The 25,821-nt window shown below is 35.7% G+C and overlaps 1 protein-coding gene across 1 annotated transcript in view; it reads right to left on the bottom strand.

Moving 5' to 3' along the window:
* Positions 1–25,821, bottom strand: part of LOC110104186 (WD repeat-containing protein 11-like) — a 90,728-nt gene that overhangs the window by 2,937 nt on the left and 61,970 nt on the right. Inside the window, exons 13-18 of the mRNA XM_028693102.1 lie at positions 17,227–17,440; positions 16,856–17,142; positions 16,474–16,595; positions 6,599–6,743; positions 5,833–5,925; positions 4,517–4,590 (exon numbers count right to left, since the gene is read on the bottom strand). Of these exons, the coding sequence (XP_028548935.1) occupies positions 4,517–4,590; positions 5,833–5,925; positions 6,599–6,743; positions 16,474–16,595; positions 16,856–17,142; positions 17,227–17,440 (935 nt within the window). The remainder of the gene's footprint in view (positions 1–4,516; positions 4,591–5,832; positions 5,926–6,598; positions 6,744–16,473; positions 16,596–16,855; positions 17,143–17,226; positions 17,441–25,821) is intronic.

The raw sequence follows: 25,821 nt of genomic DNA, 5'->3' as shown, positions 1-25,821 counted from the left end.
TTGAGGGAAAGTGTGTCACCCATCAGTGTCAAGCTCTATCGCTATCCTTAATTTCAAAAGGATGAAATTGAGAAGTTGATCAGACATATGGTGGAAGCAAGGATTATCAGTCCCAATGTGAGTCCTTTTCTAGCCCTGTGTTACTAGATAAGAAAAAGGATGAGAGTTGGAGGTTTTGCGTGGAATATAACGTGGTGAATAAGGAGACTGTGTCAGAAAAGTTTCCCATCCCAGTGATAGATGAGTTATTGGATGAGCAGAGTGAGGCAGTTATTTTCACCAAGATAGATCTGAAGTTAGAATACCATCAAATCAGAATGAAAAGGAAGGATGTACCAAATACTTCTTTTAGAACTCAAGCGGGGCATTATGAATTTGTAGTGATGCATTTTGGCTTTACTAATGGCCCAGGCTCCCAGCCACTTTCCAATCCCTCATGAACAAGATTTTCCGACCCTATCTCAGGCGATTTTTGCTTGTATTTTTTGATGATATTCTGGTTTACAACAGGTCAGATGATGAGCACTTGAGAAATGTTTTAAAGGTGTTACATGAGCATCAACAGAGGCCCAATTTAACAAAATGTTGTTTTTCCTAGGCCAGTGTGGAGTACTTGGGACATGTAGTCTCTCAAGAGGGTGTAGCTGCAGATCAGACTAAAATTGATGCTATATTGAGATGGCCACTGCCCAAGAATCTCAGGGAGCTAAGAGGATTCCTAGGACTGACTGGTTAATATAAGAGGTTCGTGAAGGGTTATAGCACCATCACAAGGCCATTGACAAAACAATTGAAGAAGGATGATTTCTTATTGGGGAGGCGACCACAACAGCTTTTGAGAGATTGAAGAAGGCCATGACCATTTTACTGATTTTGGCCCAACCCGATTTCACTCAGGTCTTCATAGTGGAGACAAATGCCTTAGGGTATGGAGTGGGAGCAGTACTCATGTAGAGCCATCGACCAATCGCCTACTTCAGTTAGAGCCAGGCTGAAGTCAATCTATGAGAGGGAATTGATGACCATTGTGCTAACCATCCAGAAGTGGCTATTAGGTTGGTATTTCATTGTTAGGATGGACCAGCGGAGTTTGACGTACTTGTTGGAGCAGAGGATGGTGACAGAGGAGCATCAGAGATGGTTGTAAAAGTTATTAGGATATGACTTTGAAATTCAGTATAGGCCGAGTACATAGAACAAGGTAGCGGATGCCTTGTTCAGATGTATGGGGGAGTTATAGACGATAGCAGTGTCAATATCATTGATGTTGGATTTGAGAGCCCTTAAGGAGTAGAGTGCACGGGATGAGGAACTGGGGAAGATCTAGGTAGATTTATTGAAGGATGGGAGTAGCCATCCATGCTATTCTTTAGAAGATGAGAGGCTTTGTTCAGATGTATGGGGGAGTTATAGAATGATCACTTAGTTTAATGCTTAACTATGCATGTGTTACTAATTATTATTTTTTCTTAATATTTTATTATAAATATTTTTTTTGCATGTATTAATAATTAGATACTCCTTATGATACTAATTAGGGATGCAAAAGTGAAGGCTGAAAATATTAATCTTATAATATTTTTTGTTAATTAAAATTTTATAGAAAATTCAAGAGTTAATTTAGTCGTCACAATGAAATTTATTTAAAATAGATTAATATGAGACATTAAATTTAAGAGCTATGTCCTGTCATGCCATCAAGGGTATATCGATCAGAGGTGAGTTAGCTTTACATATAGAAGGAGCTATTGAGATGGATGTAGTAAGTATGCATTAAAGTATAAGTTATGATATGAAAAGCCCAATACATATTCAAGTTGAATGTCATGATTCCATTATTATTCATAATTCTAAAAACTAAGCAATATTTATGATCATAATTAATAATGAAATAAGAAGCCAAGTTTTAAGCTTTTTTTATAGATTATTGAATATGATGACGGGCATGCATATTCTTTCTTTTTTCCTTTGAGCTACTATAATTTAGAACAATGATATACCAGTTGATTTGTATATTTATAACTCATCTCCATTAGTTAATAATTTTTTTAGAAAAATCCCTAATAGATGAAATGGATGAAAGAAGGGATTTTATTTATAACAAACGGAAAAGCAACAAATGTTAGGTACTTACATAATTATGTTAGTTGTATACTATGACGCACAGACATGGACACGGACACGACACAGGACACGTCAATTATTGAAAATATAGGACATATACACGGTATTATTGTTTTTATATTTTAAAAATAGTGTATAAAAATTGAATAAGTATATTTTTAAAAATAATTTAGAAATAATAAGTCATTTAACTATAATTTATGATTAAAAGGATTAATATTAGGATATGTCATGAGCCGGGCGTCGATTTCGTTTATCAGTCATCGAGAGAGGAGATGACAATGCTGTCGAGACTCGGGCATTGATGTTATGCAATAAATATTGATTGTCAATGTTAAAGGGCGTTTATTGTCGATGTTGAGAGAGTGTTGGTCGTCGATGTTGAGAAGGCGTTGGACAAAGATGAGATGTCAAGTTGTGGGTGTAGAAATTGGTAGTATCGAGCATCAATACAAAGACAGCGTCAAACTTTGATATGGAGATCGTTTAGAAATATTGACGTTGAAACGATGCCAGACGTCGATGTTGAGATGATATCGGACATTGTTGTGAAATCAAAGTGGTAACCCGTCAAAGAGAAATGAAAATGAAAATATTCGATGAATGAGATATCAAGTGCAGACGATTGATTTGATGTTGTGGATATGAAATAAAAAACTTAGTTTTTATATTTTAAATAAGTAAAAATTTTAAATACAAAAAATTATATTTTAAAAAAATTATAAAATATTTAGGATATGCGTATCAGACTCGTGTGTCCAATTTGTATTTAATATTTTATTAATTGGACACATTTCAACGTGTCCGACACGTGTCAGAAGAGTGTCGGACGCGTGTCGTGTTGGAGTGTTGGACACGTGTCGGACACTGCACGCCTCTTTGAGGAGAAGTGTCGGTGCATCATAGGTTATATAAAATAGTTTATATGTTTTTCCTTTAAATATTTATTTTATGCCATTTGCACTGTTTCAAGATGTTTGTGAACAGCTTCACAGTGAATGAAAGTTTATGGTTTGGTAGCTCTTTTGTGGGAGCCATACGAGAAGGAAAAATTATTTTAAAACTATTTTATTTGTTGAATGTGCTATACTTCAAATTTCATTTCGATTGCCTGTTCTCATCTCGATACTCTAGTATCCTATGCCTGGTTGTGACAGCAAGCGTGCCTGTGCACTTATGGCTCTAATTTGCCACCAACAGGAATGATGGACATATGGGTTGTGCCTCATTTGTGCTGATAAGATAAGCATCAATTTGTGTTAAGTACCTTCCCATCAATAAGAATAAAAAACATATGAGCAACATCCTAATTATGCCGACAGGTGATATATTAAGCAGTGACGAGTTAAGTTTAGAATACACTACTATTAGTAGAGTTCCAAAGATAAAATATACAATTATTTACCTTAAAATAAAAAAGTTGCCCTTTCTGCTATGATCCATAATGATGATGAACAAATGCTATTGATAATGCCTAGCACATAAAATGTTATGAAAAATGCTATGATCACGTTACAACCTACGCCATGATAATGGTTATTATGTCTAATGCTATGTTCGTGTATAAATAAAATCAAAGTTCAACGATCCACATTCACATTGCTTCCTTTCCTATAATCTACTATTATATAGAATTTTGATATACCCACAATGTTAAATATTTATAGATAACTCACCCCTATTAGTGGATGAACATTTTTCAAGAAAGCCTCCAATGGAGAAGATGAGTCCAATATAGGATTTTGTGTACAACAAATACGAAGCACCTTTTGTTAGGCGCACATGTAATTAGGATTGATGTATAGTGTTCCTAGAGACCTAGACACTTTTGATTCATAACTATTATATGGTTTGTTGAATTCATAAAATTTGAGGTGTTTATCTGGATGGATTATATAAGGAGGAGACAGCATATGGATGTTACATATACATCTAGAGTTTTGTATCTTGCATATTTGGTTGTTAGTTTGAGCGGATTTAGAACTATTATGACATTGACCAACCTATTCTGTCTTGGGCTGAGAATAGAAACCAACTCAATTTTGAAAGCTACAGTGGATTCATTGTAGAATATTACAAAATTTACTCGAACCTATCCTAATTTTCTCACCTAATACTAAGTCTAATGCTAAACCATCTTTTTGGGTAATAATAATATCTACGATTTTGCATACACCAGACTTGTCCGACAATGGATGGAATGAGATGGCATGCCATCAAAATAATTGATAATCATGATCATACAACACTGAACCTCTGTTTCAGCCCAAAGATCCAACGGTTCCTAGTTATTTCAGTTAACTGTGTTAATTATAAACATCATAAGAAATACATGCAAATTAGTAAAGAATTTCTAAAATATGAATTTGATTAGTGCTCATATGGAACCAACCTTGCATAGTCTGATCCATGCAAATGTGTAGAAGCCAAAGTTGCTGCATCTATCCAGCATCCAGCATCTTGCAACTGAAACATGCAAAAGCATCATTATTGACCCCATTTCATAAGGTAAAATGCTTCCCGTTCAATACATTTAGCCACAAAAATCAACAACAAAGATGATAACCATGCTTCATATCAGAAATTATTCAAGTAGAATATTAATATAGTTACTCTTCGACCATCTCTAACCAAAAACAAGAAGATAATTTATGAAGATATGTGGTAACTGGTAAGAGTCTCAACAGTTTGAATCATGCAGTTCAAACTATGATGCACCGATACTTCCCTCAAAGAATCATGCAGTGTCCGTCAATTATCTGACACGACACACGTCTGACATGCTGAAAATGTGTTTGATTTAAAAATTTATGAAATACAAATTGGACACACGTTTCTTAAATATTTTAAAAAAATTATAAAATATAATTTCTTTTATTCAATTTTTTATATTTAAAATATAAAAATAAATTTTTTTATTTTTTTATCCACAATACTAAATCAATCTCCTGCCCTCAATACCCATTCATCGAATATTTTCATTTTCATTTCTCTTTAGTGGGTCACGACTTTGGTTTCACAACAATGCATGATGTCATCTCAACATTGATCCCTAAGTTCATTACAATATCGATATTTCAAAACTATTTCAAAATCAAAGTCTGACACTATCTCGACATTGATGCTTGACACTAGCAATTCTACACCCACAACTTGACAACTCATCTTTGTCAGACATCGTCTTAACATCGACAACCACCGCTCTCTCAACGTCAATGATAGATGCCCTCTTTACATCGATGCCCGATATGTACTGCATAACATCGATACTTGAATCTCGACAACATTATTGTCCCCTCTCTTGATGCCTGATACACGACATCGAAGCCCAACTTTCGATATCCTAATATTAAGCACAAATTTTAGTTAAATGGCTTATTATTTCTGAATTATTTTTAATATTATACTTATTCAACTTTTATACATAATGTTTTAAATATAAATTATAATATCGTGTCCAACCCGTGTTCGTGTCCTATATTTTTAATAATTGATGTATCCCATGTTGGTGTCTTGTTGTATCCGTATTGACGTGTCCATGTCTATGCATCATAAAGTTCCAAACACAAGCCCATCACATTTGACATTGAACTGCCACAACAAGAAATGATCAAAATCCAACAAACTAGACAAGATAGCTTTTAGAAATAACCACCAAAATAGTTTAAAATCATGTATTTGAATTTAAATTTGAAATATAGATTGCACCTGAGAGCAAGCTTCCTGATGCCTGCCAACAGCACAGAGAAGGTGAGTCCCTGACAGTGATTTATCAGTCCTAATCATATTGGCTGCAACAACCTGCACGAGGAATTAGAATAAGAGCTCATAAAGTTGCCTGCAAATAGAAAAAGATTTTACGAACTGATGAAGTTTACCAGATTCCATTATTTGATTTGATGTACGTAGAAATCAGCATTGATTTAAAACTCTAGAACCCCATGCCAAAACTTTTATTTTCACAAAAAAAAAAAGAAGGAAAAATCATATCGAGATTGCCAAAATGCGCCAAATCCTGGAGAACTCTACCACTAAAGGATTCTCTGGCAAACTTAAGCAGCCTCCACACAGCAGTCTGACAAAACACCAACATAACAGTGGCCAGACGCTGCCAAGCAACAATCGCAAAGCAGCAAAGAAATCCATGGAATGCGAACTTAACGTACAAACATCTAAAAATAGTTTTGAAATTTATTATTAAAGCCGCATCCAACCAAACAAAAAATTTTCAATTTCAAAATTATAATTCAAAAAATAGGCTTAGCAAAATAACAGGGGTTATCTAACCAAATAAACCTTAACTGAAAAAGAGAAAAAGACGTGTATTAAGAAATAGAAGTTTCACTTAGAAAGAAAATGCAGTCATATAGATGGGAGTTTCCAAAAATCAATTCTTTCTCAGCAAATCAATGAATGAACACCATCTGGGAAAGTTATAAAGATTTGCAACGTAGAGAAAATTGCAAGGCTTTACCTTCACAGCAAGCTCATGCAGAGATCTTGACACGGCCGAAGATAGTGCTACTGCACGCAGAGCATTTGGATAGAAATTAGATCCTTCGGGAGGGGTTGAGAGTAGCAAAGCAACAGCACCTTCCAAGTCTCCAATGGAGATAAGTCTGAGATGCATAGATATACCAAGCCTCTTAGAATAATCATTTCAAAATTAGATTCTATTAAACAAGAATACAAGCTCAAATTGCCATCATCAGTATTCCAACTATTAGAGGACAGATTAATTGAAGCACTTTTAACATTACATTGAGGCCTAACCTTTTCCTAGCTATCAATTTAATGCATTCCCCAACATTAATATGCACAGAGGTGTCAAAAGAGCTCGACAGTAGAAAAAAATTGTGTTTCCCTTGAGAACCATTTTTGTTGGGATCATTCACAAAGTAAAAAAGCTGAGCTTGATCATGAATTTTCAATTATTTTACTAAAAGAGCAAAAAATAAAGTCAACTAGATTATATTCAGCTCCATAAAATTTTGATATATACATAAATATTTAAAATGCACACACATATCTATTTGTAAGAGATCATTTATTTATGTTTTTTTACAATTAATTGCCATCAAATATATTTTAAAAATTATGAACAACAAGTCTTAAGTTCTATGAATTTAAAAAAACACTAAGATAAATAAAAGTTGTCATGTAATTGGAGCCATCAATAAAAAATTATACATGCATTTAATGGTAACTGGCTGGGCTTATTGTTAATGTTTGGCTCGATGCTCAATTAGCTAAACACGAATAAGATTTTTTTAGCTTGTTAAAAAGTTTGAGCTTATCCATGTTTGAGACATAATAGTAAATCCATCAGGCCAAACAAAGCTTCATTGCATTCATGTTTCGCTTGTTACACCCTAAACCATGTTCTTTACAAACATGATGCAAATTTATTTGATATTGTATCATCGTTTAGGTTCAAATTTTCATATTCATTGATTTTCATTTAAATAAAGCAATGCTTTAGTTCTCTAACATGATCTACATATATTGAATCATCATATTAATAAATGTAGAACTTAAACAATTAATTGATGATGCAATTTGAATGAAATCATGTTATAGTTCAAGCCAATAACATAACTACACTAAGGGTCAAAATTATATTCTTACATTCGATAGAAGAAATGGTCTTATAAATGTTTTAAATTAAATTATTAGCTTAGAAGGCTTCTTTGAAAAGTACAATATATTGGCTTTCAAAAGATTAAATGTGTCAAATAAAAAATCAGTTGGGCCAGCTCAATCATTTTGGCAAAGTAATGCATGGGTTAGGATAAAACATGAATTTAAAAGAAGGTGAATATACAAATCAATTGGATGATTAATTTAAGGACTGTAAATAAAATAATATGGTGTTTTTGAGTATCATGCAAGGCTTACAAATCTTGTAGGCAAATCTTATTTGCATTTAGATTATTTTGTTATTAATATTTATTTCACAAATAATCTAAAGCAAAAAGAGAATTGCATGAGGCTTTGATCTACAGCATTAAATATTGAGGAATATTACTACTACTTTCCTATTAAGATGATTTCATCTATGCTTTTTCTTAAAGAGCACTCAAAAACATCTCATCTAAAATCAATTAGAAATAAGCAGACACAAGAGTTATGTATGATTTAATATAATCTTAATGAAGAAATAGTATTTTATGAATATTTTTTATGAGAATGTATAAGATGCATAATATGGTATTTACAGTTTGAATCCAAAAATATTGTTGAAACTAAACTTATACTTGAACATGAATCAAAATTATATATTGATGATAAAATTAAGTATGAGATTATACCGGAACCCAAATTACTAATGGAAACTAAACATATGCCTACAAGAAGATGGAACTAAAGCAATATTGATCAAGTGGAAGAACCTTTCTAACTACGAGGCCACATGGGAGTCATACGAGAGGGTGAAACATCAGTTTCCTGATTTTCACATTGAGGAAAGGTGATTCTTTAATAGGGCGGTATTGATATGCCGGTTCAGTGTGAACAAACCCAGCCGGCCCTAATTAGGAGGCCGACTCAAATCGTGTACAAGAGGCGGAAGTAGTCTGCCTCCTCTAGTGTGTTCCGCCCAAAGGGGTGGGCTCCACTTGTCCAAGCAATTTCAAACTGAGAAGGAGTGGGCGGCTAGGGCTTGGGAGGAAAATTAAATTAAGAAAACTTTTGTATTAAAGAAGAGGAGAGGATTAGGGATGTTTATGTTTGGATTGATTGGAATTAGGATTTCTGTGTGACTTGGGCTCTATACTCTCTTGTCTAGAGATTTGGGAGAGACGATCCTCCTCTCGAATTGAGGATCTCTTGTATCTTTGCTTTGTTCTTGTTTCCTTTTGTTTTCTATAAGATTTGCTATCGCTTAATTGTTCTTCCACTACAATTTCTTCATCTTCTCACTGTTTTTATCGATTATTATAAGGTTTGCTTGCGAACTCAAGTAGATATGATAGGATTACTTGCGAACTCAAGTATTTCCTATTCAGCTTTCATCAGAGAGGTGATCAGATTACATGGAGTACTCGAGGCGATGGTATCATATAGAGATAAGGTGTTCATCAGCCATTTTTGGAGAGAGTTGTTCAGGTTACAGGGGACAATTCTAAAGATGAGTACAACTTACCACCCACAGACGGATGATCAAACGGAAGTATTCAATAGGAGCTTGGAGACTTACCTTAGATGTTTTGTATTAGAGACACTCAAGCTATGGGCTAAGTGGCTATCATGCGCTGAGTACAGGTACAACACCTCTTTTCATTCTACTTCTCAGATGACCCCATTCAAGATGTTGTACGGAAGGGATCCTCCCCACTTGGAGGACTTTGGGAGTAGCAATACCCCAGTTTCCTTAGTTAATGAGTACTTGGAAGAGAGGGATAGAGTGTTAGAAGAGCTGAAGAGACTTCTGCTGAGGGCTCAACAGAATATGAAAAAACAAGCTGATGGGCATAGGAAGGATATCCATTTTGAAGTGGGGGAAAGGGTGTTCTTGAAACCAAGGTTTTAAAAGGCGAAATCGGGAATCAAGGCGTTTTTTCTAAGCGAGGCGAGGCGTAAGCCTCGAGGCGGATCGAGGCGTAAGCCTCAAAACGATTAAAATAAATTAATTTAAAAATTTAAATAATGACAAAAAATAACAAAAATAACAATTATTTGTACTACCAATAATAAAATAACATGAATACAAATTAAAATTTAATTAATAATACTAATTATTAAATTAAGTTAAAATAGATAATTAATTCATGCACTAATTATATTATTAATTATTTAATTAATTTGTTTAATTATTAATATTTTAAATTATATTAACTAAGTTAATCAATAATAACTTAGCTGCGTCTACGGTTTGCCTTTCATCTTCTCTTTTCGTCCTTGCTGTTCGGCTTCGTTGCTTCACAGGAGGTGTAGAGATTGCACGCGTCGCTTCTTTGGCTCCTTCGTGGCTGTTCGACTTTGCTCCTTCGACGACTTTCCCTTTCCTGTCGGATCGTAAGCTACAACATTTTGATCGGAAGAAACAACGGGAGCTCGCTGACTGTGAAGGTAACTTTCTCGCTTTCGAGGCGCTGCCTCGATGCGCCTCGACGCCTCACGCGGTGAGGCGTACGCCTCCATGGAAAAAGGCGTAAGCCTCGCCCGAACGTTCGAGGCTTAAGCCTCAGTTCGCCCGACCTCCGCCTCGATTCGAGGCGCGCCTCGAGGCTTCCGCCTCGAACGCCTTTTTAATCGATGCTTGAAACTACAACCAACGACGACTATACATCCGGTTTTTCATGTATCACAGTTGAGAAATGCCTTTGGTGACTATATAGCGAACCCCGAGTTACCGGTGACACTTACCGATGATTTAGAGATGGTTCAGGAACCCTTAGAGCTGATAGGGGTTAGTCAAAAAGAAGATGTAACTAAAGAAGTGTTGATCAGTGGAAGAACCTTTCTGACTACGAGGCCATGTGAGAGCCATACGAGAGGGTGAAACATAAGTTTCCTTATTTTCACCTTGAGGATAATTTGATTCTTAGAGAGGGCGGTATTGATATGTCGGTTCAGTGTGAACCGGCCCAGCCGGCCCTATAAGGGCCGGCTCAGATCGTGTACAGGAGGCAGAAGTAGTTCGCCTCCTCTAGTGTGTTCCGCCCAAAGGGGTGGGCCCCACTTGTCCAAGTAATTTCAAATTGAAAAGGAGTGGGCGGTTAGGGCTTGGGAGGGAAATTAAATTAGAAAAACTTTTGTATTAAAGAGGAGAGGATTAAGGATGTTTATGTTTGGATTGATTGGAATTAAGGTTTCTGGGTGACTTGGGCTCTAGACTCTCTTGTCTAGAGATTTGGGAGAGAAGATCCTCCTCTCGAATTGAGGATCTCTTGGATCTTTGCTTTGTTCTTGTTTCCCTTTGTTTTCTATAAGATCTTCTATCGTTTGATTGTTCTTCCACTACGATTTCTTCCTACGATTTCTTCGTTTTCTCGTTGTTTTTATCGATTATTGTTAGGTTTTCTTGCGAACTCAAGTAGATCCGATAGGATTACTTAAGAACTCAAGTATTTCCTATCAAGATCCTCCTCATTCTCTCTATAATTCTCCATCAAACCTCTCAATAAATGTATAGCTTCCATAGTAGACCTAACCGACATGAATCCAAATTGATTTTGAGAAACATTAGTATCATGTCATAACCCATGCTCAATTACTCTGTCAACTTATAACGAAGAAGTATAGACACTTTATTATAATTAAAATGATAAAGAAAGAAATGAATAAGCATATATTGAGAAAAATATATAAATTCCTAGTCCGAGGTTGCCATGAAGAACCACAACAAGATTCACCAATCTCACATGAGAGAATTATCATCACATATCACAATAGGACATCTGAAATTGTCAAATTTAAGATTGTTTATCCTGTTCAGACATACCCATAATTTTAAAGAAAAAGATAAGAAAAAGGTGGAACTATTGATTCTTCGATGCATTTGCACCCACAAAAAAAAAACAACTGGGAAATCTACCAAATTTTCCCTCTGTAGCCTTCAAGCCACATGATAATAGCTGTTGAAATTAACAGCTGAAGACATGTGGGCTCCAAAAATTCGGCCTCGGCCTCCGCCTCCGCCTGCTGTTGCTTTTTATTATTCGGGGGAGTTTTAACGGATTCAGTTCCAAGGTAAATTTTGGGAAGGCATATGGGTTTGTAGATAAGAAACTACCCAGAGATTTCGCCCTTATTTTGCAAGGACTTTATGATCTGAGTTTTGGTTTCCCATAGGTGCAAGCCCCTATAGTTAATTACCCCTCTCGATCACGAGAGAGAACTTTCGATTAAGGCTAGTCGTCAATCAGATACGTGGTATCTGACATATAGTAGCAGCATGGGCATAGGTATTTGAAAAGTTTGAAGGTTTGCTATTTAAAATAGAAAATTTCACCATCTTGCCTTAAAGCGGATGGTGGGGGAATGAATGATAGACCCGATCAAGATCCCATGGTTCCGTTTTCTCGGGCCATCGTGGTCCCTGGACTACTTAGTCAGAGGAGGTAGTCGACCAAACCTGACAGAAGGATCCTTGTCGGCAGCCATGAGTTGCTTCTTCCATGGGGACCTTGTAGTCCTGGGTTGGATGTTTTTCTAAGGGGACAAATTTGAATCCACCTTAACTAACAGAGGACTTTGTGTCATATCGATTATATCATATTGATTCATATCTCAAGGATTTGATGCCACTAAGGAACGTATTGACTCTGGCAATAACTGGTATTTCATGATGCCATTTGGCGGCAAAACCACTCGGTTCAGAGGGGCCCGGGTCATAACCGTTTATCCCGCGGTGTCATTCAAAACCGCCGGTCAGAGGACATGCACAACGTCTTTATTGGCAGAAGATTATTTGAGAATGGATCCTAGTGATATTTTCGACCAGACATTAGCTCTTTGTGAGCCGAATTATTTTTAAATTTGTTCACCTCGTCAAATTATTGCGGAGGTGGATGAATTTCGCTTTAAGGGTTGATGGGTTGAATTTCAATTTTAAATATTTGAATTTTGGATTTTTGGATATTTGGTATGACATTTGAAATTAGTTGAATCACCCCTCCAATTGGGATCTACATTCAACAAGGCCATCATTGGGGTGACCTTGAGGTCACTTGAAAATATTTGAATTTTGTGGAAATTTGAGGACATTTTGAAATGTTTAAAATTAACCCCTCTGATTGAGATATACATTCAACACGGCCATCATCAGGGTGAAAGGGGTTAGTTTCCTTTGTTGATTGAACCCCGTCGACTCTGTTAGTTTGCCGAGAGAGGATCGGGTTTCATAGGTTTTATGCTTTTATTAGTGAATTCTCATTGTTATAGGCCTTGAAGGCCTAATATGAATTTATTAAGATAAATATAATGATCTCAGCAACCGTATATTTGTTTGATGGTTCGAACCCTGTCGGCTACTATTGATCCGCATAAAAGGATTGCGTTTGAATTTGAATCCACTAATTGATCGGCGTAACATCCCTAGACGTCACGTGTGTTTCAAAAACACGCTCGCTGGGGCTCATGCGGATTTTGTGATTGTATTTACCCCTTTAGTGTACTTATGTGTATACAAATTATAGTGCATGTGCGAGGGTACTTTGAAATATTTGTAAACTCCTTATATCCGCTCGCATGAATGTTGTGGATCCGGTGGCATAGCATTGTAGTCTTGTGGACGCCTTCTGTCTGCTCGTATGAGTGTTACAGATCCGATGGCATAGTGTTGTAACTTGTAGACGCCTTATGTCTGCTTGCGTGTGTGTTGCAGATCCGGTGGCATGTTATAGCAGCTTATGAATTGAGTTGTTTACTGCTTTGTACATGTAGACTGTCGTGCACTACTTGTCTCTTTTTGTAGGTGGATTGTAGTGCATTAACTAATCTCTTGCTTTTTTTGTAGATACTTACATTCACTGCAAGTCTTTTATATCTTTTGGCAAATAGTGCATTGTACATACAAGGAGTATCCTACAACGACCCATAGGAACCTGCACTTGTTATAGTCCTTTATACATTTCTGCTTGTAGATGACATGCCAAGTGTAGGGTGGTCTCTTGCAACCTTGTAGACATTTGTACTTCGCTACATATCCTCTGCCCTTACTTGTAGGGAGTCGGTATGTTTGGTGGATGTTAGACAAATGTTGGCCATGGAGGTGCTATAGTATTTTTTGCTACAACAACAAGTAGGTACACTGAATGTGTTGTGAACATTCGTATGTTGTTTGACGTACATTTGTAAGGGGCTTCACTCTTTGCTGGGTTTATTATGCTTGTATGCTTGTTGAAATTGATGATAATATGTTGTTGTTATCTTTCTAAATATGTTCATGGGTAATTACAAGACTCATAACATGTCTATAACTGTCATTCACAAATAAACTAGTGTGTTCATTTGTACGCCTTTCCCATAAGCACACACGAGCTTTTCGTAGTTATTTGAATTCATCATTTGTTATGTCTTGTATATTTGGATTCATCATACGTCATCTACCCAACTCTTCTGCTCGTGGGGGATTCACGTATTCGCTAAATGCTTGAATGATTTTGACTATGAGAGTGCCTTTGTAATCATCACATGTTGCAATTGCTATTGTTGTTCACTCGAATACACGTCAAACCAAATATCGGTTCATCGCATGATATTTTAATCTTGTTTCATGTAATCTTTCCAAGTTAGATCCTTCATGATTCATTCAAATTTGGGTTCAAGTGTCCAAGTCTTGTCCACTTGATTCAAGTTATGAGCATAGTTCCATATTGTCAACTTGTATGTTAAGTTCAATGTCAAAGCTCTTTGTGATCATATTGAGTTCAGGTTCTAGTTCAGCATACCAATTCAAGTCCTCTTGCATATGATTCAAGTTTGAGTTCTTTGTCAAATTCAAACTCTAATCCAAGTTTGAACTCAATGTCATTGTAGCTCATATCACATTCAAGTTCAAATAAATTTACTCCATGCAGTCAAACTTGATTCAAGCTCTTTGTTCAATCCAAGTTAAGTTGCTAATTAAAATGGTTCAAGTCTTGATTAATCATTTGATTTGTGTTCAGATACAAGTCCTTATAGTTCATGCTCAAGTCCACTAGTTCGTGTTCATTTGAGTCCATATCAGGTCCGAGCGCAATCATATGTTCACCCGAAATTTCGGCAGCCTCCCGGCATCTCCGTCTTTTAGGGGAAAACTAAAGAAAACTGGGCCTCCCACCACGCGAAAAGAGTGTACGGTAAGTGCCCTTGAACGAGGTCACCGCAGCCGTGAAATCTTCAACCCCACCACGCCAAAGAAAGGAGTGTATAGGTCTTCAGTACCTATTGCAAAAGAGCAGTTGTTTCCCCGCAAGCGAGTACTTATGAGCATCCCCATCTTGCCGTAGGCATCACACCGGGTTGCCATCCCACCACGCTAGAGAAAAGCGCGTATAGGCGATTTTCCGATGAGCTACGAATGCCGATAAAGAGATTTTAGGTGATCACCCAATTCGTCGAGAGCACCGCGACGAACTTCCTCCCACCAAGCTAAGAAAAGTGTGTATAGGTGGCCGTTTTGACGCGTTACACGTGTCAAAATCGGGCTCTCGAAGTTTTAGGGTTTAGAGGGGTTATACCTTTGCAACATCAACGGAGTTGGCACACATATTGAGGCGAGCATTTAATTTATAATTAGTGATAAATTAACTATAATGAATTGTATTTAATATGCAACTAATTATATTTAATTTAAAATTTATTACAAATTAATTATATTTAATTTATAATTAATTAAAAAGTAATTATAATTAATTACATTTAATATATAATTAATCATATTTAATTTAAGATTAATTATAAATTAATTATAAATAATCCCTAATAATAATAATTATTATAATAAGTATATAACAGTAACTAATAACAGTAATTAGTAAAAGAAACATTAATTAGTATACTAAATAAACTAAATATAATAATAATTATTAACTAGTAATATTAATAAATATACCTAGGGCTCCTATGAGTGCTCGGGCAGGAGGCAAATGCGGCAAGGGGAGATAGAGGCAGGGGTCGGGTGCGGGATTCAGTCGCGGGAGAGATCAGACAAGGTGCGGCTAGGTATGGAGGAAGTCGAAGGCTTGGAGGAGGTAAGGAAGAAAAATCTCTCTCTCTCTCTCTCTCTCTCTCTCTCTCTCTCTCTAGATCGGGAGGAATCGAGAGGGGTGCGGCTGCGAGCAAGGCATCGGAGAGGGGAGAAAGCTCTGTGGAGGCTTGCGGGATTTCTGTGTGCAGAGTGCGACGAAGGAGGCTCTGGCGGGTCTCATTTTAACGACGAGAATGGAGGCTCTATCGAGGTGAGTGCGGGATATGCGGGAAGTGATGCGAACGGCGCCGAATCGGCGCGATTTTAGCATGTCGTGGATCTGACGGGTAAGATGTATGGTTTTGAGTCTCCCTTTTTTTGTTCTTTTGGTTATAGCATGGAGGTCAACAAGACATCAATAAATGTTCACTTTGCGCAAATACCACTAGTCATATTCTGCAAAAGACAAGGAAGATACAATTTTCCTTGCCGATACAAATGTATATTTGTTTTCCTGAGTTATGAGAAGAATAGTCTGCAAACAAATTTCCTACATTTGCAATTGATGACTGTTCAGAGGTTTTCTAACCAAATTTTTTACAATGCAGAGATTGAAATGCAACATCAGAATTACGATATTACTAAGCGTTCTAGGAGTATGACCTCAAGTAAAACAATATAAATAACATCTAATAAAACTATCAAACATAAAGGTCCAAGAAACAACTCACTCATGTACTTGCTTCTGGATTGCTTCTTCTCCATCTAACTTCTCATGCCATAGTATTCGTTCATTTGCATCAGCCCTCAATTCCTGTTGCTTGAAGGCCATCAAATTTAGTTGCCCGAATTTCTGCAGATCAAAAGCCATTTCTTCAGCAAAAATTGATAAACATAAGAAGAGAAAGTGGAATAGTTGGCACTGAGTATAGACTAGGACATGGATGTGAGCAAGCAAAATAAAGATTCAAAACTTCAAAACAGCTGTATCTATAGTTAAAGAAAAGTAATCAAGAGTAACACAAAGTTGGGAACATATTGAATGCAGTTACATCTTCGGAAAAATCAACAAATACTAGAATATGCCACAATCTTCTGGAAGATTTATCTAACCGTGGTCTCTTGTCTCCTCCTGCCTGAAGCAGATTTCTCCCTGGACGTTATTCTATTTAACATTGCTATACTTTCTGTATCTGAAAGTGATGCTAACTGAGATGCTTCCTGGGAGGATTTCTTGGATGATTTTTCTACGGCATGAGCAAGAGCACGGGGCAGCTGTAACCAGAAAAGAGCTTCTGAAAAATCTCCGAAGATTGCAGCAGCAAAGGCAGATCTTGCAGCAAAACCTTTATTTGCTAGAGAAGCATATGATCGAACACGTTCATCATCAAGTATGCAACCTTCAGGAAAAGAAAGTGGGCATCAATATATATTACACTTTATAAGACTGTGTTAGGATAGCATTTAAAATAGCTGTGACATACCTTCTCTACGATATGGTTCTAAAACCTTCAAAAGCAATTCGGGCACTACTGCATCACCTACAGAAGGTAATGTTGACTCAATAATGTAACCACGAAGATCTCCAGCAGCAGTTGTTTCTGTCTCAGCTATATTCCCAAGTGAAGCATCCTTACATACACTAAACAAACTGAACCAAGAGGGTTTTACACCAGACTGAATGATCATTCGTAGTGCCTGTCACACGATATCAGTGATTCTTAAAGCTCCACAAATTTATCTTTTCTATAATACTATTAAAAAGAGACTAGAATCTTAACCATGTATTTATAAAAAAGAATCGCATTCCTTCGTTTAAAATTATAATTTCAATATAAATCTATTTTTTTCATAGTTTAAAAAATCGTTCGAGCACGGCTTGAGGAGTGCCTCGAATTGAGGTGCACAATGAGCTCCTCGAATTGATGTGAACAATAAGCGCCTCGAGGCTTAAGCCTCGCTAGTGCCAGTGTGGCTTATGCCTTTTTTTAATGAGGCACACATCTCGAGGCTCAACGCTTCGAGGCAACGCCTGATTAGAGTTAAGTTTTATAATTTTTTTATTATATATCATTATTAATAATATATTTATTTTATTCTATTATATAAAGAGAAGAAACAAATTAGCTATTGGACGAATGAACAAGGTTGAATGATTATGTTATGTTTAATAAAAAATTGAAAGATAATTACTTCAAATATAGATTCGAATAACTGGTGATAACCAAAATAAATCATATGATTGTTAATGATATATTTTCAAATGATGAATAAATAATAACAAAAAATAGTAAAATATTAAAAATTGAAAATAAAGGAATGCATTTGATGATGAGAAGAATGAAAATATCAATGCTAATATTAAAATGATTAATGAATTATTAAGGAATGTATTTGATGATGAGAAAAATGAAAGTATCAATGCTAATATTAAAATGATTAATGAATTGATAATAAGTTCTACTTCACAAGTAATTTAAAGTAAAGTAGCAAAATGAAGTTCAAACTTAAAAAAAAAATTATCAAATGGTGATTTAAATATAATGGATTACTTTGTTGTGTTATTAATATGTTGTTTTGTTTTATATTACATTGAATCCAATATTATTTAATATAGAGAGTTTAAAAACAAATTATAATTGAAGAATGCTTAGAAGATGACAATGAGTCAAAATTCGATGATGAAATAATTATTACATACGAGAGTTATTATGAAGAATATGAAAGTAAGAATGAGACCAACTTGGATTCTAATCTTTATGGTGTACTTAAGTTTTAAATTAGTGTTTACTTTGAATCTCATTTCAAAATTACATTACATAATAACATTCAATATTGAGATTTATAGTTTATATATTTATAATGATGAATCAAATATGTAGATGTTTTATTTTATTTTTGCCATTTTTATGAATTATTTTTAAGTTCATGTTTTTTTAGGATTACACCTCACCTCACTATGACAAAACGCCTCAATTCCCGAATTTTTTCCTTTTTAAACCTTGATTTTTTTATATCATAACACAAAAAAAATCAAATCATATTCAACTAATTTCCTACGTTAAATCCTAATGTAATTTCATATTTTACCTATCTTATTTACATTTATTCATTTTATTAGAAAGAGACGTCAGATTCATATGGAAATTAATCCATTTTTTATCAAACACAATTTGTCAAGCTAATTACTTTTTTAGATTTAAAAAAATTGAAAATATTATAAACAGCATTTAATATTAAAATAATGATGCTTATTTTATATTTGCTTAGATGCTTGTAAGACATAATATTATTTACTTTCATGTAATTTAGTAGTAAATAATTTTAACGTCGCATGGAAATTTAAATAGGCATATGCTAAAAAATGCTTAAACAAAATAATCTACCTAAAGAGATCAAAATTAAAATTCTTATATGGCCTGAAAATTTCATACATATTTCAAAAAGCTATGAGTAATTATTGCTCATGCATTATGACCAAATATATACAATTTCATTTGAAAAAATGATGAATTGATGGAAATCTATGTTTTAACCTCTCATCAGAATCTACATTTAAGTAATGCTCTGAGAAAAATTTGTTTGACTTCGTTAGTTTCTTTGGTCTATTTCATTTTGTAATTTCTATAATTTAGAACAAACATGTGATGAGGGCATCAAGAAAGGGATGAGCTTACTATTTCGTTAAATTAAGTTGATCTATCCAGCTGGAATGCAATCAAGTTGATATGGTTTCGGACAAATCTATAGTTAAAAACCATATTTCAACTCAAGCGTCGTGTTAAATTGTGTTAGTGATGTCGGATTGATGTGAAGCCGACTGTTTTGGAGTTGCTACTATGGCTTTCTATTTTTCATTAGGTGTTGTTTAGTCTGCTTCCTCATGGCTACTCTTGCACCTACACACTTCTCCTGATTACTATTATTGTTGTTATGGGCTGCCTACTTTTGTAAGTATTGTTATGCCTCTTTCCCAATTATTGCTAGGTCTCCTGATCCATGATTTGCTCAGCCTTTTGTGCCATGCTTTCATGATGTCCACAAGCTTGTGCTACAAATGCAAATTATAGATACAATCAAAGTTAAATTTGATGATTATTTGGAATTAAATTTAGTTGATCTTTATGCCAAACATATCTACTAACCTAAGAATGAGGTCTATAAATAGATGATCTAAAACATGTTATTGGATAACTTTTATTTAATAATTTTTTTCATCTGGTTTTCAATTTTGTATGTACACGTTGAATATGTGATTCTATCGAGTGTGGTAAAAACAATGTTATCAAAAGAAAGTCAAGCGTTCACTTAAGCGCCGGGGCAAGGTGAGGCTCCAACGTGTCAAAAACTACCAAGGTACTTGATGTAAAACGGAGACGCCGGCTTTGTTACGGAGAGGATCTCTCCAAAATCTGAACACAAGCCTAGGTGAGGCCTTGGAAAATTTCAGCCTTGATGGTGAAGAGGAAAACTGAGAAGAAATTTAGATTTTGGGAAGGGGATGGGGAAGAAGTTCCAAAACTCCTTTTAAAATCTGTAATATTACTTCAGAATTTTAATCAAAATCTGAGAGCAAATCGAGGGGTAAACAGCAGCTTTTGACTCTTAGAAGTCTTGGACAGCAATTCGTCTTCCCACACAGCAGCTAGAGCTAGGAAAGCGCCTTGGTATCAGACATTAGACATTCAGACACTCATTTTCATACAACAACAACATAAAGCCTTTGTCCCACTACATGGGGTCGGCTACATGAATCCTTTTTCACCATTATGTCATGTTAAAAGTCAAATTCTCATTTAAATCTAATAAAGAAAGATCATTTCTAATATTTTCTAACAAAGTCTTTTTAGGTCTACCTCTACCTTTCTAACATAAGTCAAATCTAATACCTTAACTTTCCTAACCAGGTCATTGGAAGGCCCCCGTTTAATGTGCCCAAACCATCTAAGGTGACTCTCTAATATTATATTCCACTGGAGCTACTCCAAGCTTTTCACGTATATGCTCATTTTGTATCCTATATCTAAGAGTAAAGCTACTCATCCACCTAAGCATCCTCATCTCTGCAACAATTAACTTAGTATTCTGCTTCTCTTTTAATGGCCAACATTCGGCACCATAAAGCATTGCAGGTCTCACCACCATCTTATAGAATTTTCCCTTAAGTTTGAGGGAACCTTTTCTATAGCACAACAAGCCCGATGCATTCCTCTACTTCGACCATCCAACTTGAACTCTAAAACGTGTACTTTTATTAATGACTTGATCGCCCAAAGTCACAATCCCCTCACTAGGTCTATTGCTACTAAAATTACACTCCATATATTCAATTTTAGATCTACTCAAGCGAAAACCTTTGGACTCTAAGGTTGGCCTCCACAATTCAAGTTTACCTTCAACTCCCTCTCTAGTTTTATCAACAAGAAGAATACCATCAGTAAAAAGCATACACCAAGATCTATGATGCACCGACATGGACACGACGACACGGATACGGGACACGACAATTTTTTAAAAAATAAGACACGGGTGCAGCGTGGACACGACATATTAATTTTTTAATATAATATATAATAATTTTTAAAAATATAGGACATGGACATGGCGTGGACAGATGGTTCTTTTAAACCTTCACATAATCCACTCCCGCCAGCAGCAGAGTTCATTTTGCTAACAAACCAATCATACATATGAATACATCAAATTAAATTGATATGAAGTGAAATCAAAATATCCCAATAATAAGACAACATGAATACATGATGCATGCAAAGGAGGGGGGTCAAAACAATATGAGAATTTGTTTTGACCCTTGGGCTGCTGGTGCTCTCGGTTTGGGCCTTGTTTGCTTTGATTTAGAGTTAATTTTTGGGATCTACTTGGTTCTAGCTCATAAATGCTTAAGTTGTGACTTTAGCTCATTAATTCAAAAAGGTATTATAATATTTCTTGGATTCATTTTGGAGTGGACTTGCCTCTTCTCCTCCCCTATGTCTTCTTGGTTTCTTGTGCTGGCTGGTTTTCCCGTGCCTAGCCCCTTTGTTTCCTGTGCTGCCTGGTTTTCCCGTGCATGACCCCTTTGTTTCCTGTGCTGGCTGGAGTTCCCATGCCCTGGTGCTTGGCCTCCTGTGCTGGTTTTTCGGGTCTCATGCTGGTTGTTTTCCTGTGGCATTTTGGGGGGAAATTTTCGTGGCTTTCACCCTATTTTCTATGCAGTTTTCTGCTGCAGTCTTTGCTGTCTTTTAACATTCTAATTGGTGACTTTTGGCCTTTTATTTTCCCAATTCCTATTAGCTTTGGTTGGAGGTGATATGGCTACTTGTCTACCTTCTTTTGCCTATAAAAGAGAGTTAGTTTGGCATGAAAAAGAATTGTTATAAAAGAATGGTTATGTGGCTGATTTTTGGAAGAAAACCTATGGGTTTTGATTGTTAGCTTGCGAGCTATGTATCCCCTTCTCCTTCTTCTAGGATAACTTGCGAGTTATGCCTCCTTCGTCTCGGCTTCTAATCTCTTTCTTCTATCCGCAAGTGTCGTTCCACCTGTATCCTTCTTCTCAACATTTGGCAAGCAGTTTTAGGAAAGTCGTTGTCTTTATTGTGTCATTTGTAAGTGTCTAAGTTTGTAAGTCTTTTATATTATTAAAGTGAAGTTGTTTTCAATTTAAGTGACATTTTATGTTGTAATTTTGGTACTTCATGTAATCTTCTAATTTATAGGAAGAGTATCTTTTGCTTGCAAAAATTTGGGGCCCTCACCAAATTTTTGTTTGCATCAATACAACAATATACCGGTCTGCCGGGGGTCCAAGGGGGTGCTACCCCCTGGCGGGGAACAAAATTTTATTGTAAGAGTAATTTTAAAGTTCTGCTTGTTTTTCAAGTTCGTAAGTTATTTGTATGAGAAGATACCGAGTGGTACTGAGCATGTACCTAGCAGTACCGAGCACGTACCTAGCAGTACTGAGCGGTACCGAGCATGTACCTAGTAGTACCGAGCATGTACCTAGTGGTACCAAGAATATATTGAGCAGTACTGAGCATGTACTGTCACGACCCGACCCGATCCGGGACGAATCCCGCTCGCACCGGGCCGCGACCAAACCTTTTATCCAGGATCTGGCTTTGGAATTTGCTGCGGAACTGAATCTTCCAAATATTTCAACTCAAAAGCCAACACACAGACAGACACAGAGCTCCAAATCTGCTCACACCCTTCATCGGGCTGACTTTGACATACACAAAGTCACCAACTTGAAACTCAACAAACCTGTGCTTCTGATTGTAATACTTCTGCTGTCGATCCCGAGCTGCTTTCAATCTTTCCTTAATCAAACTGATCTTCTGAGCAGTTTCATAAGCAAAAGTGGCACCCAAAGCCTGTCTATCTCCGACCTCCATCAGAGTCAAAGGAGTACGACACTTCATAGACCAAGGTACATCCTCTGACAAATGTCTAGTGAGAACATCCATGACTAAAGCAAAAAGATATGGGCTTAAGGCTAATCATTGATGTAATCCAACCAAAACATGAAAATACTTGGTCAGACTACCTTGTTTTTTAACACAAGTAATATCTCATGCATACAAATCTTTAATGATTTGAATATAAGCGTTATTAACTCCTTTCTTTTCAAGAACTCTCCATAGCACTTCCCTTGGAACTTTTGAAAGTTCGTTAGGGTTGTTAAATTCAAAAGAGCTTAACAACCCTAACAACCAAGAGGGAGAGTGAATTAGTAGTCTTAAAAATTCTTAAACAAAAAGAAAAATCTTTTTGAAACATTTTTGAATTTTTTAAAACAAACAAAATCAACCCTTGATGCGGAAACAATTAACAAAATAAATCAGATATTTTAACCATACAATCAACCATAGAAAATTAAAGCGCAAAAATGAAAATGCGAAAAAGTAATAAGAATGAACACAAGATTTATAGTGGTTCGATCAGCTTGACCTACGTCCACTCCGTGGAGACACCCTCTCCAAGTATTTCACTAAATTTGTTCCCATAGTAAGGCGAAGAAGTCCTTACAAAATCTTTCCACCATCCCGATGAGGCAGAGAAGCTTGAATCTAATTTCACCCTCCTAATGAAGGTAAAGAACCTAGAATCTTTTTACTCCCTCCTGGAGTAGGCAGAGAACCTTATCTGGTGCTGATGATCGCTCCATAGAGCCACCAAACTAAGGACGAAGCATGAAGAAGACGAACGAATCTTTGCTTGGAGCAACCTTTATGATTTCCCTCACAAACTCCCCCTCACAAGATTCTCCCTCTCTCTCCCAAACTCACCTTCTTTTCTAAGCTTTCTTAGATTAGAACTTCAGCAAAAGATTTGTCAAAGGACAAATGCTTAAGCTTAAAAAGAAGATCTCCAAAACAGCCCTAATTTTCAATTATACGCAACTGATTGTTCAGGACGATTGGGATATCGTCTTGTACAAATAGTTTAAAAGACCTCAATCAAACTGTATGATCAGTCTTATCTATTCAAGAATTTGCACAGATCATCCTGGACAATTATGCGATCGTCTAAGACGATTAATTCAATATGGGTGGCAATCGACAAATCGTCCCACAATAGTCTCGATACGTCCTGGAAGATCAACCTAGACGATTAGAGGAAAATCATGATTTTTGTCCTGGATGATGGGTATCGTCCATCGGAAATAATAAATCGTCCAGGACGATCATAGTGAATCGTCCTATACGAACTGATTGAACAATTTAACCATAATTACTCTCCTAATCATCAGATCAATTTAGACATGATTGTCTTGCATCGTCCAGGACGATGTAGACCGTTCAGGTCGATGCAGATTGTCCGGGACGATTAGACGAAATTGCAATTTCAAAAACATGCCTAAAATATAATTGGCAGCTGAATTTCATACATATAACTGATCGTCCTATATGATTTGGATCATCCAGTACAATTATTTAATTATCTCATCATATCAGGATATTCTAATTAGGATTTTTATTTTAATTGATCGTCCATGACGATTTAAAATTGTCCTGTACGATATAATCAAAAATAGAAAAACTCTAACTCACCAAATTTATCCCCCTGAGTGTGTGTGTGCAAGGTTAGTTAGCTTCAGGATCCATCATAATACATTTGACTCAAGAAAAAGTAAAATATGCATTCGAATAGACATTACAGACTAAATCCTAGTTTACCTGATCTTAAGCTGATTAACGTTCGAAGTGAACTTGTGGATCTAAAAGGTTAGTGAGCAGGGCAAATAAAACACATATGCAAGAATTGCAGTAGTCAAGAAACAATGATGTTTGTTATTATCAAAATCATAGTACTTGGTCCAGATTTGTAACAATCTGCCCCGTTTTGATGATGACAAACATTGTTGTTAAAAATTTCAAAGCAAAAAAATAGTTTTTTTAATGAGACATAAAAAAATAAACAAAGCAAATTCCACTAAAACATAGGCAAATAAAAACAACACACTACTCCCCCTTTGACATCACAAAAAGGAGGAAAAATAAAAAACAACAGAAAAATAGAATAAAGTACAAAAAGACTAGAACAAACATAGAACAAAAAGACTGACAAACTAGAATGAAGAAAATGATAAATTTCCCTTGTGATTGGATTAAAAATTAGTAAGAAATGAATTAACAATGTCGAAATTCGAAAAACGGTAGAACAACCAATCTTGTTAACCCATCTCGAACTCCTTACAAGGTACAAAATCTGTTGAAAATAAAGATTTTACTCAGAAAAAAAAATGGATAAGAAAAGTTATATGTTCAAAACTTTATTTCAGAAAAAAATCTGATAGAATAATATAGCAAAGTAATTAGTCAAAATCATAGGTTTCAAAAATCAAGTGTTTGAAGATATCAAGTGATACATGAATTCTTTTAAGATTTAAAGATTTAAAATAGAAGAAAATTTATTTCTTTGTGGGTTTATTTTGTGCCTTATGTTAGTTCCTTACCGAGTTAGCGCACTTTGCGCATCTTTTGATTTTTGATACAATTTATGTATCTTTCAACTATTTGACGATTAGTGCGCATCTTTTTTGTTTTCTTTTAGGCTCATTTTATGTCTCT

Source organism: Dendrobium catenatum, unplaced genomic scaffold (genome assembly GCF_001605985.2).
Source record: "Dendrobium catenatum unplaced genomic scaffold, ASM160598v2 fragScaff_scaffold_231, whole genome shotgun sequence".
Classification (NCBI taxonomy): Eukaryota; Viridiplantae; Streptophyta; class Magnoliopsida; order Asparagales; family Orchidaceae; genus Dendrobium; species Dendrobium catenatum.
The sequence above is the reverse complement of the archived record's forward strand: the minus strand, read 5'-3'. Positions and strand labels throughout refer to the sequence as shown.